At 37.9% G+C, this 23,805-nt stretch overlaps 2 protein-coding genes across 3 annotated transcripts; both read left to right on the top strand.

Moving 5' to 3' along the window:
• Positions 1-1,009: 1,009 nt before the first annotated feature.
• Positions 1,010-3,440, top strand: LOC127656755 (uncharacterized). The gene is made up of 6 exons (XM_052145226.1): positions 1,010-1,298; positions 1,388-1,559; positions 1,641-1,737; positions 1,855-1,940; positions 2,332-2,435; positions 2,533-3,440. The coding sequence occupies exons 1-6, from the start codon at positions 1,010-1,012 to the stop codon at positions 3,438-3,440; spliced, it is 1,656 nt and encodes a 551-aa protein (XP_052001186.1).
• Positions 3,441-5,935: 2,495 nt separating this feature from the next.
• On the top strand, positions 5,936-23,305 carry LOC127657172 (polyadenylate-binding protein 4-like). 2 transcript variants are annotated; one of them, XM_052145846.1, is made up of 14 exons: positions 5,936-6,590; positions 9,070-9,263; positions 9,804-9,919; positions 12,630-12,769; positions 12,991-13,085; positions 14,024-14,161; positions 15,300-15,395; positions 15,626-15,895; positions 19,564-19,768; positions 20,179-20,312; positions 21,714-21,804; positions 21,964-22,094; positions 22,445-22,546; positions 22,944-23,305. In XM_052145846.1, exons 1-13 carry the CDS (start codon positions 6,395-6,397, stop codon positions 22,541-22,543), a joined length of 1,905 nt encoding a protein of 634 aa, XP_052001806.1. In that variant the 5' UTR covers positions 5,936-6,394; the 3' UTR covers positions 22,544-22,546; positions 22,944-23,305. The 2 variants fall into 2 exon arrangements, with proteins under 2 accessions (XP_052001806.1, XP_052001807.1); XM_052145847.1 differs by having other exon boundaries at positions 19,564-19,753.
• Positions 23,306-23,805: the final 500 nt, after the last annotated feature.

Raw genomic sequence — 23,805 nt, forward strand, 5'->3', positions numbered from 1 at the left:
TATCTATTTTTTTAGCGTACACGTTCGATGTGAACAGCCCCTTTGCGGTGCTCACAAGTTGCAAGGCGATTGAAATTAACTTTTCTATTGTTCAAGGTATTTTTTTTAACTTAACATCAAAGTTTGATGTTAGACATTCAAAATCTTACTCATTGATACGACGCCATTATTATATTTGTAGGCTATACTCGATTGTGATTGGTCTTTGCAAATTTATTATTCAAACATTTGATTTACATTTCCACCCAAACAAAAACCTTTAATCTGTTTAAAGGTATATTCCGGGTTCAATACAAGTTAAACTCATCCGACAGCATTTGTGGCATAATGTTGATTACCACATATATTTATTTTGTCTCGTCCGTTAAAATAAATAATAATAATAATAATAATAAAACTCGAGGTTACAGTCAGGCATTTTACCAATTTTCTGTGGGGTTAAAGGCAAAAATATGAAGCTTATAATTTTACAAAAGCGCTTAATTTAAAACATCTGTATTATTTGAGCTGTAGTTAAGTTTTGACATTCATTGTATGGTTTGTTTACGTTAGTCATGGCAAGAAATTTGTAAAATTGTCTATAACTTTACACAGAGAATGTTATTAAGTGATTGTATGTCACTAAAATCATGTTAAAACACATATTGCTTACGTCTTATTGTGGCTATACTTTTGAAATAGTGAGTATTTTAACATTTACGGATTGGCCCCACTCACTTACATTTTAAGTGCCTTACTAGAACTCAGATTTTTTCTTTTCTTATTTTTATTTAAGAAAGGAGCAAGGGGCAAGTCCAAATACATTTTTGTGGTAATTATGCATTGATGTCATTCAATGAGTCTCACGTTGAGTTGATTAAATCAACTTAAATGCCTGCACCTGATCACCTGACTCAATTTAATGTATAAACCTGCACAGCAAACATCCTCACACAACAAATCTTTTGGAAGTCTATAGGCTAGAAGAGTGGTTGTGTAAATGTTTTGTATGCTGGTATTACTTCCCAAGATGGGGATGTCAGGGTTTTTTGTTCTCTGTTGCACTATTGTGGCTTTGGCTGAGCCTGTTATATCTAATGAAAATGATTTGAACATGCTCTTTACATCATACTCACCAGCAGTTATACATGTGTCTGATTTTCCTGTCATCACAGAAGATGGGTATTATATTAACGAAATCCTCCAACCTCCTACTTTGGGTGAACTTGAATCCATGTTTGGATCTGTGTTCCCAATGCCATATGAAGTACAGGGTCAACTGGAGAGAAGCGGTGACTTTTCGATAAGGATCATGACCTGTATGGTTTTTCTTTTATTAAAAATATTCTTCTTTTACACCGTAAACTAGACCTAAATTGTGTCTTATTGCTTAATTTATTGTTTTTAGCATCTTGGAGGGATCTGGCAAATACTAATGTGTTCCACAAAGGAGAGCAGTTGTATCTGCAGGTGTCTGCATCACCAGGCCCTGGTCAACAACTTTATGTCCAGTCCTGCCATGCTTCCTCCTCTCCAGACCCAGCTGACAAGCCAGAAGTTGCCCTTATTATTAACAAAGGGTAGCTGACCTCCATGAACATGACTATCTGTGGAGTTGTTTCACTGAATTAATTTAGCTTTTAATTTTTCTTTTATGCCAGATGTGTGGCCTCCAAAGAATCTTTGGTGAAGTTTGTGTATCGACGGAGTGACGTAGTCAATTTGGTTCTTCGCACCTCCAGTTTAAAGTCTTCAAAGGTGGGTGCTCATCCCCAGGATGCCTTCGAGTTGGACCTTTTTTGATGATATGTACCAGTTATACACACACCTTTTGTCTTATCCTGTTTACTAATCTAATTGAGTTGTCTTGTTTAGGTTTATCTTCACTGCACAGTCTCTCTTTCTGATTTGGGTCTGACCTCAAACACTAAATTCTGCAACTATAACAAGCTCAAATCCAGGTAAATGTCTAATTTGAAATGGGTCTTGATAACTTGACGTTTGCTTGCTATAAAATGCTACAACAATCCAGTTTGATTTTGCTGCCAACATATTGCATACATACCAACTATTTACACAATCACCTCATGATCTAAACCTGAATGTCTTCATCCATGGAACAAAAAAGATGGTATTTGGGCAGAATGACCGCCTGTCACCATTTACTTTCATTGTGTTGAAAGATGCAATGAATGTGGCTGGTGACTAAGTAACTTGCCTAACATCACCCTTTTTCCATGGAAGAAAATCATAATGGGTTTGGAACACCATGAGTGAGTCAATGACTGAGTTTTTCATTTTTGGGTGGACTTCTTGAGTTGTAAGATTTAAACTTTTATATCAACTTTTCAGATGGGTTGACCTGGGTGGCAAGACCTCAGTGTGCAAGTGTTGTGGAACAAGTTGTAGGAGCTTGTCGGAGCGTGTAGACCTGCTTAGTCAGCATCACGACATTGGTGTGTATTTTGTTCATTTTCAGGTAGTGTGGTGTTCAAACTCATGTTTTGCAATGAAATTAACTTTTACACTTTTTCTCTAAAAATGGACTATTAGTAAGCACTGGCCTGCTGATAATTAAAGACCAACAATCTGAGCCACAGGCTACACCACTGGTTCTGTTGGAAAACCGCACTTCTAAGTCCAGCCCTACATCCAAAGATGTGTTTGCTAATGGATGGATCATGGCAGGTACCTCATTCTCCAAAAGCTCAGTGGAAAACATGAGCAGTGTCTCTCCCTTGCCTGTTCAGCCTGGCTTTGGAGGGGGTGTGATGGTCATCAGCCAGGGGCTGGGAGGTGCTTTATCAATGTGGCTAAAAGAGCTTATAGAGCTTCAGTTAAACCCAGTGATTGACGTCGGATTCGGTCACGCAGAAAATCCAGCAGTTGTTGATATCGCCCTTCAAAGTGATGACCCCTTCAGAAGGCAGAACCCAGAATGGCAAAATGCAAGAGACAAGCCTGTTGATGGTCCACACCAGGAGTTTGCTGTGGATGAAGGTAATGATGGTGCAAAATACTGGTTGAGCAGGCATGGCCATGCAGATGTTGCCCACTTGGATGAGAAGCAACTTCTGAACCAAGAAAAGGTTCAGCTAGAGCAGCCTGCTCTGAATTTTTCCCAGAGTTCAGACTTCTCTTCAGATGAAGTAACGCCTACAGAAAAGGTCATTGAGAGCACGGAGGATGAGGGAGAAGTAGTTTTCAGACAGGCTGAGATTGTCTTTAAAGGAGCCAAATCATCAGAGCCATTTCTCTCTTCTAAACTAAGTCTGAAAACCGCTGCAGATGGTTCCAGTTCTCTCAGCTATGAAGAACAGAAGATGCCCCGTATGAACAAATGGCGCATTGGGACACCTGACCTTGAGCAGGATGGTGAGAAGAGACAAAAGGATGAGAAAATGGAGAATGCTTCTAAAATCAAAGGTCTTGTTTCATCACTGTTCGATGGACTGAGGTGAGTGGAGTAGTGTTGAAGTTTTCATACTTGTGCATCAATGCTAATACTAATTTGTATGTTTTATTTTTTTTTTTTTCAAAATTTGACTCCAGAGGTCTGTGGATTGAGCGGTGACCTGCTTTTACATTCTTGGGAGAGCCCATGCACGCCCATGAGTTCTAGTGAAAGTAAAGTGGGTTTTCCACTAAATGTGGCATTATTAATAACTGCTAAATTTGGAGCAGACATTTTTTGTTTGGGATATAAATAAATGTGGTTAAAGTGATCCTTTTGTTTTAATGTGTTTTTTGTTTTTTTTGGATGGGTGAGATGGGTGTTCGGTTGGTTCTTCAGTGGAACAACATCTGATGAATGTATAATCTGACAATAAGCTAATGGATCTAATTGGATTGCTCCTGACATTTTAAAAAACATTTTATATTGTACCAAAAAAGGGTTCCGGATGTGTGAGTAGTCAAAACTGCTTCAACTGGCTAGAGCTTGAAATAACTTCCGCTAAAAGGTCACCGGCATGTACGGTCATGGCTTTGTATAAATGGATGCCTATGACCTTGAATCTCAATCTTGAAGGCAACATGGCAATCACAATTTTTCAAATTCAACTAACTCAACCAGGTGCAAATGAGTTAAGGTCTTTTGTGATATAAAAATTCTCCCCTGATTGCACGGGCATATTCCTGGATGGCAATGCCAAAATTCATTGGGCTCATTGTTAGTGGTTCAGGGGAGTCATTTTCACACATGAATTTGCCACCACCGAGTCCTGACCTTAACCTTATTGAAGGTCATTGGGATGTGCTGTATTGACTTTACAGAGTGGTCAGCCAAAATTTATGCAATTCTGGAAGAAAATAAATGCTGTTGCAAAAGGTTTTCGAAACAATGCCACTTTTTTTTTTTTTTTTTTTTTTTGGACATTGTGCTAATTGTCATAATGGCCAACTCTTTGCCACATTACGGTTATGAGATTTGGGTAAAATGTGCTTATCTGTGAAACCTTAAGACATAATATGCATGTTTTATATGAAACATGCAAACTGTCTGTCTTTTTGATTTTGGAGTAAAATATGACCGGTTTCAAGAGAATCACCCTAGTTGTCTAGGGTTGACCACATTTGTGTCATGTTTCTTACCACAAAAATATATTTCGACCTGTCTTAAGCATAAATCTTATGTTGGTTACATTGAGGCACTTACAATGGAAGTGAATGGGGTCATCCATAAATGTTAAAATAGGGTTTCAAAAGTATAATTACAAGACATAAACGTATGGATGTTAACACTATTTTAGTGTGATACAACTTGCAAACCTTTTCTGTGTAACGTTACATCCAATTTGACAACTTCGTTGCTGTGATGACATAATGGTGATCAATAAATAATAATAATGACCATAAAAAAAACACAATTTAAACAAACTTTAATGCTCAATTAACAAGTTTTAACAGAAGAATTAATAGTGTTTTGTAAGGGCTTTTATAAAATCATAAGCTTCACATTTCTACCTTTTAAACCGTACTAGTACACACACTGGCCCCATTCACTTCCATTGTAAATATCTGTAACATTTAAGTCAAAATGATTTGTGGTAATCAACATTATGCCACAAAGGCTGTCAATTTAGCTTAACTTGTATTGAAACCAGAATAAGCGTGCAGGCCATTTCCATAAGTTTATTTAAAGGGATAGTTCACCCCAAAATTAAAATTCTCTCATCATTTACTCACTTTCATGCCATCCCAGATATTAATGACTTAATTCTGCTAAAAACAAACAAGGATTTTTAAAGAAAATTTCAGCTCTGTAGGTCCTTTTAATGCAGGTGAATGGTGGCCAGACCTTGGAAGCACCACAAATCGCATACAAGCAGCATAAAAGTAAACCTTAAGTTTCCAGTGGTAAATCTGTTTTCTGAAGTGATGCAAACACGTTGGGTGAGAAACAGATCCATATTTAAGTCCATTTTGTGAACTGTGAAAAAGGGTTTAAATATTGAACATTTTCTCACCCACACCTATCGTATCATTTCTGAAGATATGGATTCAACCACTGGAGTCTTACGGTATACTTTTATGCTGGCTTTATGTGGTTTTTGGAGCATGAAATGTCTAGTCACTGTTCACTTGCATTGTATAGACCTGCAGAGCTTAGATATTCTTCTAAAATATGTTCAGCAGAAGAAAGTCATACTCATCTGGGATGGCATGAGGGTGAGTAAATGATGAGAAAACGTCAATTTTGGGTGAACTTGCAACTTGTTTATTTGAAATGTGTTTGCTAGAAAACGATGTGCTGTGGAGACACAGCCCCTACTGGAGCACCCAGATGTCGCTGTTGTATGTGAGTTAGGATGTTTGACTCGGTGCGTGAATATGCTGTCTTGTACACCGCATGCTCGGAGCGCATGTTTTTTCTGTTATCCCGAGTGTGACCCTGGCTGCTATTTCCTCCGCTCCAGCTATAAAGTCCCCCTGCGTTTCCCAACGTACCCTCTTTCCCCTGCCACCACACCGTGAGTGTACAACTCACTCTTATTTCGTACCTTTAAAAAAAAAAAGAAAAAAATTATAAAAAATACAAAATACCGAAAATCTAAAAAAATAACTACCTTTAAACCAAATTTTCTTTTTTTCAGAAGTTTTTTTTTAATTTTTTTTTTTTATTATTAACTTTAATTATTGTTATTATTACAATTATTTTGTGAAAAAACAAGGTCACGAAATATCCAGAAGTTTTCTGAAGCAAAATCCTCTCTCAAGATACGCGTCTGGACGCCTGGTCATTCCTGTCGTGATCATTTATTTATTTTTAAGAGTATCGAAAAAGTTTTCATAGCGGATAAAGAGACTCGATTGATTTCTCCCACTAATTTTAAGACACTGTTTACGCAGTCATTTCAGCACTAGTTATTTCCCAGACAAACCCTGAGCTCAAAGGCTAGAACGAATCCGAGACATGAACGCAGCCACCGCGGGGAGTTATCCGATGGCTTCTCTCTATGTGGGCGACCTGCACCCTGATATCACGGAGGCTATGCTGTATGAGAAATTCAGTCCGGCCGGCCCGGTGCTGTCCATTCGCGTGTGTCGGGACATGATCACCCGGCGCTCGCTGGGCTATGCCTACGTCAACTTCCAGCAGCCTGCGGACGGTAAGACACGACGGGTAGCCCCCCTGTACTCCGCTCTTGTGTGTGACTTTAAATGTGCTGACAGAGAGCTGTCAGAGTAACGGGAATAATGTGTCACGCGTTTAATCTGTGTACAATCTCTCTCTCATTTGTGCTGTTGCCATATGTTGTCCAGTGGTACACATACAAAGACTGTATTATTCTCCTAATATTGGCTATTATGAAGATAGGGTTTACTGACCACACTGAGAAAATAGTGATGTTCCCTCTAAAGAGTTTTAAATTGAAAGAAAGTGGTGACAATTTGTAAAAGATCAACACTCAATAATATCAAATAGTCTCAATAGTAGTATAGTCTATAATCAGAATAAAGAATTAGTCCAGAATTGAATGTGCTGTTTGATCCACTTTGTCAAAGTGGCCTGCATTTACCATAAACCTTGACATCAGACATACAGTAGATGTATATCTAGGTGAATTGTGCCGGTGTGTGTGTATTAGTGTGTGTGTGTTAACCCACATTTTGTAACCTAGCATGACCTATTTATGCTATTTAAAGTGTCAGAAGGGGATAAGCTATTGTGAAGCACCTTCATGTTTCTAACAATCCAAATGAGATAAAAAGAATTAGTGTTAAATTGGAATTTTCTGTCCTTTTAAACCATTTTGTGCTACCTTATAAGTTAAGGGCACTGTTTTGCAATGCACTTTTAAGGAAAGTGCAAAGTTTTATTAAATGGTTTTAATGTTGTGGCTGATTGGTGTGTGTGTGTGTGTGTGTGTGTGTGTGTGTGTGTGTGTGTGTACACACACATATATATATATTGTATTTATTCAGTAACTGTGGTTTAATGCATGATTATTGTGTCACTGAGGGAACACCAGCACTACTGTCTACATATAATCATAGCCACCACAGCCTGGTTTAAAAGAGCCATGTGAGGTCTGAAGCCCTACTGTAGCTGCACCCACCACAACACTGTTAAAAGAAGCTCCTGATGAAATATGTTGAGAATGCTTACAACTGCTGGTACTTATATTAGACTTTCTTCTAAGAACCTGAAAGGCCAGTGTGCTGAAACATCCTCATAGCTTTAAACATGATATAGTAAAATTTGGCAACAGAGAAATTGTGTATGCACTGCTCTGAACAATCCTGTGCTATATGCTTCATAAACATCTCTTGCCTGCTTCTGCCCTCTTCTTTTACAGCACAAAGGTTAAAAGGTCAGAGTTGAACTCTCTCATCTCCATTTACAAACTCATATCAGCAACTGATAGTCAACATGTTTGCATATATGCAGCAAAAGGTGTTGGTAAAAAAGTAAAGGGAGGAACATGAAATTTGTTTAGATTGTAATTAAACATGTTTTTTTTTTTTTTTTTTGCACAGTATAGCAACATACTATTGAAGTACACATAAACATTTTCTAAAGCTACAGGCCTTTAGCCACACTGATGGCAAAGGTTCTAGTTTGCTAGAGCAGCGTAGTTTGGTCTTTAGCATTTAACAGCTGCATTTGTAAACAGTTGCCTGCACTGGTAAGCTTCAGGCACACACATTACAGTGTCTCAGCCCCATCAATGGACACAGAGCCCTGCACACATGCTGCCTGGCCTGCCAGCACATTGCTCGAAGGACCCAACACAGCTAAATATAGAGCCAATGAGACTGCCTGCCCTGTGCCTGTTTTTCTGTGAGGTGTGTTGGAGAAACCGTACTCCTATATATCAGGCTTATAGTTATTGATGGCTTGTTACTCCAATTGTCTACATGAAGAAGTGAGGTCTTCAACTTTAATTCTGTCTATTAGGGTGTGTGTTGGTCCAATCAGTCCTCATAGAACACAAGTTATATATATATATATATATATATATATATATATATATATATATATATATATACATGCACATAATTGTTATTATTATTTTTTAAAGTAATAACAACTAAGATTGTACTTCTAAAGCCCAGGCAACTTGTTGTGTATATTGTATAAAGATTTTTGTAATGGTCTCTCTCTCTCTCTTTGGGTGATTCCACTGGCCCTAGCTTCATGTTCAATACAATCACACTGCAAACTGCTGATGGCAGCACAGATGAGGCTGCTCCATTTTGTTCACCAGATATTTTTAGTGCGTAGTGTGTGGGGGACTATGAGGTACAGAAATAATGCATTACAATAGATGGCCAGTCACTGTCCGGGCAGTGTGCTTAACAATACTGTGATTTGTTAGATTACAGTTTCCTGGTTTTATTTATTTATTAGTTATCAGCTAACAAGCTTCAAGCTTGTTTGAGATTGTTCTTTGTGCTGTTTAATATATTTGAGCACAGACCTTAACATGGCCACTAAACAAACAGATTCTTAATCAATAATAAGCATTTACAGCATTGTGAATGTGAAGACTAGTCTAATATTTGTTTGTAGTTTAAGCAGTCAAACAGAAGAGCAGAGAACAGTATAGCAGAGTTATAACATGTCTGCGTTTGTGGTTCCAGCGGAGAGAGCTTTGGACACTATGAACTTCGATGTGGTCAAAGGAAAGCCAATCAGAATCATGTGGTCACAGAGAGATCCGTCACTCAGGAAATCTGGAGTCGGAAATGTCTTTATCAAAAATCTGGACAAGTCCATCGACAACAAGGCCCTGTATGACACATTCTCTGCTTTTGGGAACATCCTTTCCTGCAAGGTAAGGAGACATTTTTTAAAATTAAAGATAGATAACTGATACATTAAATTAGTTGCTTTTTTATTTATGTTCTATGAAATCAATGTTTGTGGATCACAATGGATAAGACTATTTTTATAGGGCATTCTGAAATAAATTAAAATGGCGAAGTTATTTTAATATGGTGAAGTTATATTACTCTTTGAATATACAGCAAGCTACTTTTAGCTTACAGGTGAAGTAAGTGTGTAATTTCGATGACATCAGGGACAACAAAGAGTTTCAAATAGTTTCAAACAGGTAGTCCCGCCCAAAATTCACACCATTGGTTAAGTAAATGGGACCACCTAAATGAACAGAGCATTGTTTTGATGGCGCCATCGTGTTTACACTTGACAGGGCTTGTTAAGCTTCTTCCTTAATTGCTGTATTCAAGCAAGAAATCACACAAAATAATTTTATAAAAACATGTTTCAGAACAGAGGAGCTTTGTTAGAACAGATGTATAAGGAAAGACAAAGATATCTATTGATGCAGTATAACTCCATATCCGATTATCAGGTGGTGTGTGATGAGAATGGATCTAAGGGCTACGCCTTCGTACATTTCGAGACTCAGGACGCAGCCGACCGCGCCATCGAGAAGATGAACGGCATGCTGCTGAACGACCGCAAAGTGTAAGTGTCTGAGCAGTCAAGTGACAGGAAGGATAAGCACTGGTTTACCAGGACACTATATAGTTTTGTCAGTCACTGTTGTTATGTAGAGCTGAAGTCTGTTGTTTTCGGAGCAGTCATCTGTGTGGCATGTTTTAAAATGTACCATACATATACTGTATATATACAGCTCTGGAAAAAATTAAGAGACCGCTCCAAATGTTTCTTAAATCAGCATCTCTACGTGTATGGCAGCCATTCCATTCAAGTTTCTGTTGATTTCCTGCTTGAATTTATGAGCCAGGAGTGGCATAAAATAACGTAACAACAATGTGAAAGACTGGTGGTATTGTGTTGTTTAAAAATTAATATTAAATTGTTTTCTTTGCATTATTCGAGGTCTGAAAACACTGCATCTTTTTTGTTATTTTGACCAGTTGTCATTTTCTGCAAATAAATGCTCTAGATGACAATATTTTTATTTGGAATTTGGGAGAAACGTTGTCAGTAGTTTATAGAGTAAAACAAATATTTTTATTTTACTCAGACATATACGTATAAATAGTAAATACAGAGAAACTGAATATTTGGAGTGGTCTCATAATTTTTTCCAGAGCTGTATGTGTATATACGAGCCAAAATATAATGACCACCTGCCTAATATGTTGGTGGTCCTCCACGTGTCGCTAAAACAGCACTGACCCACCAAGGCATGCACTCTGCAAGATGCATTAAGATGTCCTGTGTTATGGTATATGGCACCTAGACATTAGCAGCAGATCCTTTAAGTCCTTTAAAAGAAAACGGGACTCATCAAACCAGGTGACCTTCTTCCACTGCTCCAAGGTCCACTTCCAACACTTGCGTGCCCATTGCAGGCGCTTTCAACATGTTTGTCCCTCCGCGGACCACTGTTGGTATGTGCTCACCACTGCTGACCCGGAGCACCTCACAAGCCTTGCCGTTTCAAAGATGTTCTGACCCAGTAGTCTGGCCATAACAATTTGGCCCTGGTGAAATGTGCTCAGGTCTACTCCTGCCCATTTCTCTTGCATTCAACACGTTGACTTGTTCGCTTACCATCTAATCTACCCCAACCTTGACATGTGGCCTTGTTGAGAGGTGATCAATGTTATTCGCTTCACCAGTGAGTGGTCATAATGTTTTGGCTCATCATTGTACAGTATGTATATAAATATACACACAGTATATATTCACTATATGCAGAAAATATACTGTAGATAGGTATATAAATAGATATAGATAGATAGATGTGTAAGTTATTGCTGCTTTTATACAAGTGGCATGAGAATAAGCCTATTAGCAAAGGTTTTATTGTTTAAAAAGTCATAAAATTGATCTGCTGTTTTTATTCTTAATTGAGCTGCAGACAGCTATGCTGATACTCTGTATGAGAAAGACACATTCACCAAAGAACTTAAACGTGAATTTAAAAGACAGTTATTCTTATTTTTCATATATAGTAGAGAGAGTAGAGTAGAAGAGAATATAGGACCATAATACCACAGAAGAAACTCACACATCACACAAATATTGTTGCCAGTGCATATAGTTCATGCATTGTTCTCCTAAATAGGTGGACTAGTTCATGAGTGTCTAAGGTTCAAAGTAAAAAAAAAACATCTGAAGTTGAGAGAACTTAAAAAATTAACCCTACTAGCTTCAAGGTTTTTTAAGTTCTCAATCTGTCAAATTAGTTAAATTAAGTAAAGAAAACTCAGAAATAAGAGTGAAAAAAACACACACACAGATGCACACTTTTTACAGCAAGACATCATTAAAAACACTAAATAAAGCAAATATATTAATTCTAAACAACAATTAGTTGTCCTCATATGCCACCATGCTTTGACCAAACACACATAAAAAATATTCAAGCACAAGGCATTGTGGGTATTGCCTCCAGAATAATTGCTTCTTCAATTGACAAGCTCAGTAGCAGATGCAACAATATGAAGTTCATAGCCGAACAAAGTTCCCACATTTCTGACCCATGAATCTTTTAGCACCTTTTAAAGACTTTAACATATGTTCATGACTACTGAAGAATAATTACTCTGCCACAAACGGCTTTCTCAGGTATCAAACTAAGCATGCTCAAAAGCCTGTAAGTTTTAACTTCAATACCAAACTTCTCAAATGTTCTCACTGTTTAAATTTTTACGTTGATCCCACTGAATAGCATAAAAGTTGACCTTATTGATTTTTACAACCTCATAATTAGGGTGGTGGCGTAGTGGGCTAAAGCACATAACTGTTAATCAGAAGGTCTCTGGTTTGATCCCCACAGCCACCACCATTGTGTCCTTGAGCAAGGCACTTAACTCCAGGGGGATTGTCCCTGTAATAAATGCACTGTAAGTCGCTTTGGATAAAGCGTCTGCCAAACATTTTCTTAATAGAGTTCTATCAACTTTTAAAATAGTTTGTCTGACAAAATGTAAGTTGGATATTTTGTCTGTAATATAATATATTTTTTTAGAACTTAACAACAAAAATTACAAAATGCCCTCTCAAGTCTATCATACAATCCAGCAGCCTTCTACCATATCTGTTTGTGTTTATAAATCTCTTCTCTCTTCATCTCTGCTGCAGCTGTTTTGTGTCTGCAGTTATCCTACAGCTGTTAGTCTGAGTCCGTATTGCATTTCTGATTACATTCAGATTAAAGTTACGTTGGCCTTGTCTTTGTTTCCTCTGCTTTTTTTAGGTTTGTGGGGCGTTTCAAGTCCAGGAAGGAGAGAGAAGCAGAAATGGGAGCCAAAGCCAAAGAGTTCACCAATGTTTACATCAAGAACTTTGGAGAAGACATGGATAATGAGAGACTGAAGGAGCTTTTTGATAAATATGGTGGGTTTGAGAGAATAAAGGGTGTGTAGTGGTGGTCGCCTACTGATTGAGAATCTGTTTATCATTGTTTGCAGGTTCTACTCTGTATAGAGTTCGTAACTGCATTTTATTGTTCAGATTTAGCATTGTTTTTTCCCTGTTGCCCACTGCTTTAAGCCATTCATAACAACCCTTCTCTAGCGCATTTGACGAAGTTGTCCATATTTTTTTTATTCCTGCAGGTAAAACACTGAGTGTGAAGGTCATGACTGACCCAACAGGGAAATCTCGCGGATTTGGATTTGTAAGCTACGAGAAGCACGAGGATGCAAACAAGGTACTTTAAAGCCAGAGAGCTTCAGAATGTCAGAAATCTTTGGTAGTAGATGTCTGAAGGGGTAACGTTAAAGGGATAGTTCACACAAAAATTCTTCCAAATTCAAATTACTTTCTTTCTTTTGTGGAAAACAAAAGAAATGTTAGGCTGAATGTAAGGCTCAGTCACCCTTAATTTTTATTGACTGAAAAAAAAAAAGATGCAATGAAAGTGAATGGTGACTGAGCCTATTACTATGGCTAATGTGTTAATTTTGTGTTGGTGGGTGAAGGTGAGCAAATGATGACAGAATTAAAAATGTTGGGTGAATTACCCCTTTAAGTCGCAATTGTTTGAATTAATGGTAATCACAATGAAGAATGAAAATCAGCTAATCAGTAAGTGGCAGAATGTCTTTAAAAGCCTAATGAGCCCTGTACTGTAATTGTTTGTCGAAAGTGTAATGGGCGATACTCTGGCTATATTATCAGGGGTTAAATTGGGATTTTTGAGGAGGGAGAACTGCTGCCACCACACATGTCTTCCTACTTGGAGCACTGGTTGCACATTAATGTGTGATCTAAGGGAACAGATGTGGGCAGTGGAGCGTGTGTGCGAGCACTATGTTAAAACTGTGCTGTTCAAGGCGAATATAGCGGACTAGGTTCCCAAACAGACTAGATGGAAACATAATGCTTCTGTAGTTAACTTTAAAGAAATGTAAAGGTGTTTTTGAGTGAGCACACTCGCTAATTGGAGACTGAATTGGAATTGGAGCCTGCCTGCAGGAAACAGAATGTGACGAACACATTGCCATTCTGGGCCGTTCTGCCCTAATTTGACCCCTGGATATCATGGACAGCCCGGATGGTTGGATGGATTGATGTTTAAATGGATGGTCTGACAGATGGGTGTAGAAAAAGAAAGATTAATGAATTTTGATGGGATTTTTGTCTCAGGCTGTGGAGGAGATGAATGGCACAGAGCTGAACGGTAAGACAGTGTTTGTAGCCCGAGCTCAGAAAAAGATGGAGAGACAAGCAGAACTTAAGAGGAAGTTTGAACAACTCAAACAGGAAAGAATCAGCAGATACCAGGTACATGAATTGGAGTGTGGTGTCTTTGGTTGTGTTCCATTCCGAAGGGCTCATCCTTATGCCCTAATCCCTTCAAAGTGTTCACCCTCCAGAGTGAGAGCTTCAGAGGGTTGATGGATGTAGGGCTCAAAAATATTGGTTATTTGGAACACACTTCAACATCATCTATCCGAGCCAAAGGAGCCGCTGTTACCATTGCACAAGGCTGATGCTAATGAACATCACTTTCACCTTATCAGTAATCGTTATACTTGATTTTTGCCTTACTACTAACTAATTTCAGAATGCAAAATGCTAAATTTCTGCCCAAAAAACTTTAAGACTCTAAATAAATAAAACTTTAAGTTTATTTGTTTTATTTATTTTAATATAAAAATGATGCAGTAACAAATGTACTGTATATGTTCCAGTTTTGGCAGCGAAGTGTCCATCAGTTGAACCCTAAAGAAACGTTTGTTTCAAAGGGCGCTTCGAAGCAGCTATTTATGAGCACTTCGGTTTGGAATGACCCTTCAACATGGCAGCTATTATCAGTGTTAGGTGTAATGAGATTACAAAATAAATAGTTACTGTAATCTAATTACTTGTAGGCACAAAAAGTAGTGTAATGCAATACATTTTTAATTCTTGTAATTAGATTACAGTTACTGACTTTCAATTAAAGTAATTACTTTTAAGTACATTCCTTGGGTTACAAATATTTCTAAAAAATATACGATTTATGTGTAAAACAATTATAATGTGAATTCTTATGTACATCTGTTTGCATTTCTGTGACAGCTGAAGGGTGTGCAAAAATGAACAAGGAAAAATAGACACTATTTTGAAATTGTTGAGCGGGAATTCTTTTTTTGTGGCAAATGTTTAAGAAAGTAACTTCAAAGTAATGTAATTAGAAATGTGGTTACTTTTTCAATTAGGTTATAAATAAATTAATCAGATTATAATTTTAGAGAAGTAGTTCATTTGTAGTGTATTTTTTTTTTATTTACCCAACACTGGGCATTATTGCTCTCTCCTCCAAGTGCCATACGAGGCTAATTAATCTAATTTGGAATGCAGGGTTTTTGTGTGTGTGCTTGTATGTTTTTAAAACTAAGCTGCTTTTGTCAATATGTGTGTGTATTTCTGTTTACAGGGTGTCAACTTATATATCAAGAATCTCGACGACACCATTGACGATGAAAAACTTCGTAAAGAGTTCTCTCCTTTCGGCTCCATCACCAGTGCCAAGGTGGGTCAAAGACAATGTGTTTACAGTCTATTTCTGTTGAAACACTTTCATGTTCTAAGAAACCCCACCAAAACTGTAAACAGAAATTATATCATCTTCTGCATCCAGAAGGAATTTGCTAAAATCATGCAGGATTCTTTTTATATGAGATAATTCAGATGTGTTGTGCATGAGGCAGGTGAACAGTGCAGACAGGCCTGTAATCTTACACAATATATATCTTGCTGTAGGTGATGCTGGAGGACGGTAGGTCCAAAGGTTTTGGCTTTGTTTGTTTCTCCTCACCTGAGGAGGCCACAAAGGCAGTGACAGAGATGAACGGGCGTATTGTGGGCTCCAAACCATTGTACGTGGCTCTGGCACAGCGTAAAGAGGAAAGAAAAGCTCATTTGACCAACCAGTACATGCAGCGTATCGCTGGCATGAGGGCCATGCCTGCAAATGCCATCATCAACCAGTTCCAGCCTGCCAGCGGATACTTCATGCCAGCTGTGCCACAGGTAAGTTGAGTGTTGTGTATGCCTCAACAAATATACAGACTGTACTTATAGACAAAAGAGCAGATTAACATACAATTTAAAGGAAATGTTCTTTACTCATCGTTCCATACCTGCATGACTTTCTTTTTTCTGTGGATCACAAAAGGTCAATTTTGGTAAATTTCCTTGCCTGTAGGCAAGGCCTTAATTACCTTGCAAAGCTCCTCCAAGTTTATCTCAGATTCAAGATAATTATTTTGCTCGTTCGTCAGTTTAGGAAGTTCTATAATGGTTTCACATAGTTTCTAATATCCTCATCAGTAGAAGAAGACATGGAACTATAGAGGTCAAGACAGAATTTTTTAAAAGCATTATTAATATCAATGGCCGAGGTAAATATTTCACCAACAGCAGATTTCACTGAGTGAATGGTAGAGAAAGAATCTCTCTGTTTTATATATCTAGCCAGAGGTTTTCCTTCTTTGTCCCCCAACTCAAAGTATGATTGTCTTGCCCTGAATAGCCAAAACTCCACCTTAAACGACAAAATAGTATCTGTATTTCAATCGGATCAATTCCCTGAGGCCATCAGATGACATTCGGCGCTTCAGCTCTGCCTCTGCACTTTTAATATTCCCTTCTAATTCCACAAGTTCTTGTGCTTTGGATTTTTGGGTGAATTAGGCATACTGTATGATCTGGCCCTTAAGAACCACCTTAAGTGCCTCCGAAGCCATGGCCACAGAGGATACAGAGGGCCTGGTGGTCTCCATATAGACACTGATTTCAGCCTTTAGCATTTGTTGGTATTCAGGATTTTGCAAAAGGAATATATTAAAGTGCCAACAATATGATTTCTTTTTCTCCATATGTTGCAACCCTTTTAAACACACCAGGGTGTGATCTGAGACTAAAATGTGTCCAATTGAGCAATGAGAAATGAAGGACTTAGAAAAAAAATTATTTCTAGAGTCAATCTTATGAACTGATGAAAATTATTTATAGTCCCTCCCAGATGGGTTAAAAAGTCTCCAAATATCTGTAAGACCAAGCTTTATTATACATTTTGTGAAGCATCTGTGTTGCTCTAAGGGGCTTGCACACTTTTGCTTCACTATGATCAAGGACTGAGTCCATCAAAAGATTAAAGTCTCCTCCCAATATTATATCATGAGGGGGGCCAGCAACTTGCAACATCCCTTCAAGATCTATAAAAAAGCCCTGATCATCAACATTAGGTGCATAAATATTAGCCAAAATAAGAATTTGATCCCTGAAAATCCCTGAATTTCAGCTAAAACCATAACGATTCTTCCTAATTTATCTTTAGTCTGTTTGAAATTTGAATTTTAGATGTTTACTTATCAGTGTAATGACTCTCCTGCTGTTACTCAAGCCAGCATAATAAAAACATGCCCACCCCATATCTTCCCAAATTTTTCAGGAAGATACCAGGTGCTCCAACACATTCACATTCCACGTGGATAGAGACAATCCACTCATATCAATGTTTGACATTTTGACATATAAGATAAAATAGATTTTGTCAAAAACAAGATTATAAAGACCATATTCCAACATTAGTGCAACAATCAAAACCCGAACACCCCTAGAACAAAACAAACAGAAAAAGAAAAAGGTGCGCATTAACCCTGTGCATGATAGCGACAACTGGTGTCCATCCCTCCAAACTCACAGACCATGTACACCTACGAGAACCCCCGCAACAACCTTGCCTTCAGATTGCTCAAGTCTGGTGTTTCTATAAAAATTTTGTGGGACAGAATTACAGAGCAAAAGATAATGTATATCCAGCCAATAGGCAGAATAAGCACTAAGAGTGTGTAAATTTATCCATAAAAATTTCCTGAAGGTGTGTTACTCTACAAAACAAACTCCAGCCGCTAGGCAGAACCAGCAAAAAAGAGCGTGCAGATTCCTCAAACAGTCAAGTGAATGTTCAGTGAGCCGGTCCACTCGGCTACAACGTGAGTGCAACAAGATGACGTACTCCATTGACTTTATGAAGGACATCACTTGCTGTGGGCATGTGAATGTTATATGGGCATCCTTTGCATGTATTCTCAATTTGGCTGGGAATATCAGTGCAAAAGCGACCTTCCGTTGATGTAAAAGTTTCTTGCATTCCTTGAATCGATCACATTTCTCTCTTGTCAAATTCGCAAAGTCTGGGAACAAGAAAACGCTGTGGTTCTTCCAAGAAAGCCTTCCTTTACTCTTCGCCTTGCGTAACACAAGATCTTTATCGGATGATCTCAGAAATGTGGCCAGAATTGATCAGGGCCTGTCTCCCTCAGTGGATCACTGAGCAAGAACCCTGTGAGCTTGCTCAAATTCCAGCTTATGGCCTGCTATGTCGAGCAGATTCAGAAGGAGCCCATCCAGGAACTTCACCGTATCCTGTCCCTCTACTCCCTCAGGGACTCGAAATTCCCTCTCTGATGACTCGATCCGTTTCTTGACATTTCCCACTCTTGTAACCACATCAGTGAACTTCACCTCCATGGCAGTGATCGCTCGACATATCACAGCAAGATCCTCCAAGTCAGCAACAACCTTCGTCAGTCATCTCTTGCTGAATTTCCCGCACCTCCCCGACTAAGTCGACTCTCAGACTTGCGTCCTGCTGTTCAAGGGTGTCAGCTTGAGCACGTAAGTGTTTTTTATTGTCTCCAGAGCCAGAGGATTTTTAATTATTTGATATATCTTCCTCCTAGAACAGTTATGGAACAGAGTGTATCGGATATCACCGGTTTATATCATTAAAAGTATTAAAACTAGAAAGGTGCAGAGAGCTCGCCGTTTACACATTTGATCCTCGCATGGCATCACGTGACTCCCTCGAGTAACAATCGCACATCATATCGCATATCAGACCATTCATCTGGGTATTGCAAATCATCTTTCCTACTTTTCGTATCACTCTGTGATATATACAAGTAAGTGAATACAATTATTTAATCTCATATCAATGTTTCATGTCCATTTATTTATTTATTTGGGCAGTAGTCTTGTAATAAGCTGGAGAATGAGCAGTCAGACATTTCAAAATAAACACCAACAGAACTCTGATGCAAACTAGAGGTGGAATTCAGCTGTTCAGCGATTTCTTTCTTGTCACATAATTACATAATTTAAATGCAAATAAATATTTGATGTAATTTATTTATTAAGTTGGTTAGTAGCTATGTAATAAAGCTGGTTGTTATTGCAAAATAAACCCCTTTATGGTGATACAACATACTGATCACCCTGTCAGGGTTTATTTTGCGATAACAACCAGCTGACTGTAAATGATCCCTTTCATAATGACTTATATTTGTTCTGTTCCTCATACAGTCACTATTGTATAGTTTCAGAAGACTTGGAACATAGTACCTTATTTGTACGTTGGACAAATTTAATGAAAATTTTGGAGCCTCAGTCCTCATTCACTTTCATTAAAAGGAAAAGAGTAGCCAGTCTATTCTTCACATTGTACCTTTTGTGTTTCATGCAATAAAACATTATGAGGATGAATAAATAATGATTGAATTGAATGAATGAATTTTAATTTTTGGGTGAAATATTCCTTTGAGAATACACCTCTCCTGACATAAAAGGATGCTTAAAAATAGGAAAATGTTCATTTATGTGATTAACTCTAGCTTCTTTTAAATGCATCACAGGCTCAGAACAGAACAACATACTATGCACCAAACCAGATGCGTCCAAACCCTCGCTGGCAGCAGCAGGGGGGCAGAGGTCAGGGAGGTTTCCAGGGCATGCCAAGCTCCTTGCGCCAGGCAGGGCCCCGCACCAACATCCGCCACCTGGCACCCAGTGCTTCCATGCAAGGCATACGTGGAATCCCCACAGGTGCACAGAGAGTGGGTGAGAAAACCCACACTATAATGATGTGATGATACCCTATTATAAGATCTCAGGCCAGTTTTCCAGACTTAGATTAAATCTGACTAGAATCATGAGAATTTTTAGTAGATTTGATCTTTAGGATGAGCAGAATTAACTGGTTAAAACTGTCATAAAGATTAGGATCAGGAATAATTTGGGGGCTTCAGATCTTATGTTATGTTTGTTGTGTATTTGGTGTTCAATGACAATGGTATGCTGCTCTGAGACATAATTATAATCTATATATATTATCTATCAGTTAAGTTAAACTAATTATTGTGTAATTACAACTACACATTAAATATAACGTTTTTGTGAATGTATGTTTGTTTGGGGTTCATTCTGTACTGGTCATATCTTTAACACTTTTTTACTCTTCCTGCTGCTAGGAGGCACCGGCCAACCAATGGGTCCCCGCCCTGCCATGGGGGTGCCGACCCCACGTGCCATGCCCCCATACAAGTACGCCGCCACCATACGAAATACCCAGCCTCAAGTAGTGCAGCCCATTACTCTGCAACAGGTAATATATATGAATATTTAGTATTCCACTAAAAATAAGGACTCTGTGATCCCAGTTTGGAAAGTAACACAGATTAAGGTGGACACCATTTTAGCTGTAATTTCAATTTGAACAGAATCAAATCACCTATTACCTCGTGTAACCCTGCATCCACATGCATGGACGGATGTATTTTGGCTTCGCTATAAGCAACGCATAATTTACATTGATTTAAACCAGCTGATCTCCGTTTAGGAGACTCTGTGCTGTCAGTGAAGGGTTAATCTTTCGAAGCACGGAGTCATGTGACAAAACAACATGGCGCGACCACAACGGTTTTTGTCTTTGGGAGAAATGCCAACAAAACAACAATTTTATTTGAACATTGTTGGCAATTATTGGATGATGCAGGGCATTACTTTGAATCAGAATTCATTATGGAAATTTCTGATGTAATGGTTGTAACGTCTCAAAAACATCAATAACCAACACTCCTGGAAACAGATTTTCTATAGCTTAGTTTCATTCAAAATGTCACAGCTCAGTCCCGCTGTCCACACATGTGTACAAACATTTTTAGGGAAACTATTTGCTCTTGAAAAAAAATGTTGGTATGTTTATTTGGTGCTTCTAGTTACAAATCAAAGAGGCAAATGGAAAATGCACACAGCAGTCATGTTTGATTCTCAGGTGGTTTACTACAACTGCCTAAACTTTTCATTTGTGTCTGCCAAAATGATTGTGAATACAAAGCTAATACTAGCTTGCCATTTGTACTGTTTCAGAGATTGTGGACTGTAGTCAGTATGGAAATATTGTAAATCAAATGAAATGGCTGCTTTTATATGATCTGGAGAAGCATAATGTTGTAGACTAAGTCAAGGATACTAGGTGCTATGCAGTGTTAGGGTAAGCCGCCCTCATTAACTGCATACTATGGAAAACGATGATGTTATTAAACTGAAAACAAAGGTTTAAAAGGATTGGGTTAGATATTAGGTTTAGTTAAAGGTTAGGACTAGTTTATGTTTTTTTCAGGGTTGGGTTAGAATGAATGTTAGAGTCGAAAATAAAAATTAAAGGAACAGTTCACCCAAAAATTAAAATACTCTCTTCATTTACTCACCCATATGAAACTCGAATGACTTTCTTTCATCTGCAGAACATAAACAAAGATATTTTGAAGAATGTGTGAGATGAGTATGAGTATGAGTATGAGTATGAGTGGTTTAATCCCTATTCACTATAAATCTCCCACAGTCTCTGTGGATGTCCATAAAATTTGAGATGGCGTGAGGTTGAGTAAATGAAGAGAGTATTCATTTTTGGGTGAACTATTCCTTTAAAATATAGCTTTGAAAAATTTATGTAATTCAAAATAAAATCCTTGTTTGTGAAGTTGTATTTTATTCTCTTCCTTAGGCTCAGCCTGCAGTTCATGTTCAAGGTCAAGAGCCCCTAACTGCCTCCATGTTAGCTGCTGCCCCACCTCAGGAACAGAAACAGATGCTTGGTGAGATAAGGAGGCTTTAAGCATGTTCAACCTTTCTAAACATTCCTGTATCTAAATGTTTAATTACTTGTCTTGTGGAAAATAGAGGCTTGCTTATTCAACTCTTTCCTTTATCTATACGGTTTGTCTGTCCTGTTTCCCTGTTGTGTTTAATTTCAGGTGAGCGGTTGTTCCCTCTCATCCAGGCGATGCACCCCAGTCTAGCTGGGAAGATTACAGGAATGCTACTCGAGATCGATAATTCTGAGCTGCTGCACATGCTGGAGTCCCATGAGTCTCTGCGCTCCAAGGTGATAACTGTGAAAAACACCTCCAGTTACAGACATTGTAACATAACATCTGTTGTCTGCAATAATGGGAATAATCACGAGCCTTTAACAATGCAAAGCCTATAAGCCTATTGAGTAGGCTTTGCATTGTAAAAAGCTTGCAATTATTCCCATTTATATGTATATGTATTGTGTTTTATGCTGTGCAAAGACTGGCACTTAACTGCAGCTCTGTTCATGTATTTCTGAAAATGGTGGTTTAGAAGTAGATCTAATTAAATTTGTGTTAATTAGTAGAGTTAGAGCCATGTATCTCTGTGGTTAAAAATGTTTAGACAGTTGCATGACTGATCATTTTATTTTTCTCTTAGGTGGAGGAGGCTGTCGCAGTGCTTCAGGCTCATCAAGCCAAGAAAGATGCCACACAGAAAGTGGGAGTCAGCACTGTGACTGCTGCCGCAACATCATGATGAGTAACTATTATTATTATTATTGTCATCATTGCTATTAAGGCATTATTGCTGTGTGTCATAATAACCACACAATTTTGTAGTGGTTTCATATTAAACTTGACAGGTTTTAAATAAAAAATCAATATTAACAGTATTATTTAGTTGTACATCCAATTTAAACAGCATATATTAGATATGTTATTTTACAAAACAAGTCAAAACAGGATTTTTAAAAAAGTTACTGTACTTCTTTGTTAGTTTTAAAATTACAACGATTTCAGTTTTCCAAATCTTTAGAAATTCCCTTAATCTAGTGGGGTTTGTTTGGGTTATTTTGGTCCACAGAACAACATGGTTTTGTGTAGTATCATTGAAGTAATAGGATAAATGGTAATTCATGCCTGTTATTTTTCTGCAGAGTGAAACTGTAAGGCTGAAGAGCGATCACCCAGTCTGGTGCCATCTGGTGGCATCAAATATCAACCATTTTATAAAAATAAAATGTGAAAAAAAAAAAAAAAATGGAAAAAGACAAAAAGATACTTGACCATAAAGAATAACATTTTTGCAGGGCTTCTATTTTTAACTCTGTAATGATTTTTAACACCAAGTTAATTTAAAAGGAGGAAATCTGTGAGGGTAAAGCATCTATATTGTGGCCAGGACAGGAAAATGGAAACTTCTGTAAGCTGTGTGTTTGCTTCTTGATTGGACCTCACTTTTCCCATGACAATAACCTGAGTGGTGTGGCACTCTAAATAAAGGGATGACTATTTAAAATGTATTGTGCTGTGTTTATTTTTTACTTCCTTGTGTGCCTCTACCTCTGTGCTACATGTGTCCTGTCTTTTGTCAAAGAAACATTATTCTGAAAGAAAGTATTGTTAAAGGGATAGTTCACACAAAATGAAAATTCTTTCATTTACTCACCCTCATGCCATCCCAGATGTGTATGACTTTCTTTCTTCAGCAGAACACAAACACAGATTTTTAGAAGAATATTTCAGTTCTTAAGTTCCTTACAATGCAAGTGAATGGGTACCAAACTTTTGAAGCTCCAAAAAGCTCATAAAGGCTGCATAAAGTGGTCCATATAACTTTTTAGAAGTGATATGATGGGTGTGGGTGAGAATTAGATCAACATTTAAGTCCTTTTTTACAGTATTAAATATCTAAAAACCCACTAAATAAAAGGGTTGATAATTATTTCTGTCAATGAACATTTGAATTTTAGAAATAAACAGCAGTTATTTAACCATATCTAAATCATGGACATAGAG

Source organism: Xyrauchen texanus, chromosome 16 (genome assembly GCF_025860055.1).
Source record: "Xyrauchen texanus isolate HMW12.3.18 chromosome 16, RBS_HiC_50CHRs, whole genome shotgun sequence".
NCBI classification, from domain to species: Eukaryota; Metazoa; Chordata; class Actinopteri; order Cypriniformes; family Catostomidae; genus Xyrauchen; species Xyrauchen texanus.

Excerpts from the sequence above, each read along its gene's own strand:
- LOC127656755 (XM_052145226.1), top strand. The coding sequence starts at position 1,010 with ATGGGGATGTCAGGGTTTTTTGTTCTCTGTTGCACTATTGTGGCTTTG. Across the intron at positions 1,299-1,387 it reads TTCGATAAGGATCATGACCT|CATCTTGGAGGGATCTGGCA; the intron begins GTATGGTTTTTC and ends TATTGTTTTTAG. Across the intron at positions 1,941-2,331 it reads TATAACAAGCTCAAATCCAG|ATGGGTTGACCTGGGTGGCA; the intron begins GTAAATGTCTAA and ends TCAACTTTTCAG.
- LOC127657172 (XM_052145846.1), top strand. The coding sequence starts at position 6,395 with ATGAACGCAGCCACCGCGGGGAGTTATCCGATGGCTTCTCTCTATGTG. Across the intron at positions 13,086-14,023 it reads AGCACGAGGATGCAAACAAG|GCTGTGGAGGAGATGAATGG; the intron begins GTACTTTAAAGC and ends TTTTTGTCTCAG. Across the intron at positions 15,896-19,563 it reads TCATGCCAGCTGTGCCACAG|GCTCAGAACAGAACAACATA; the intron begins GTAAGTTGAGTG and ends AATGCATCACAG.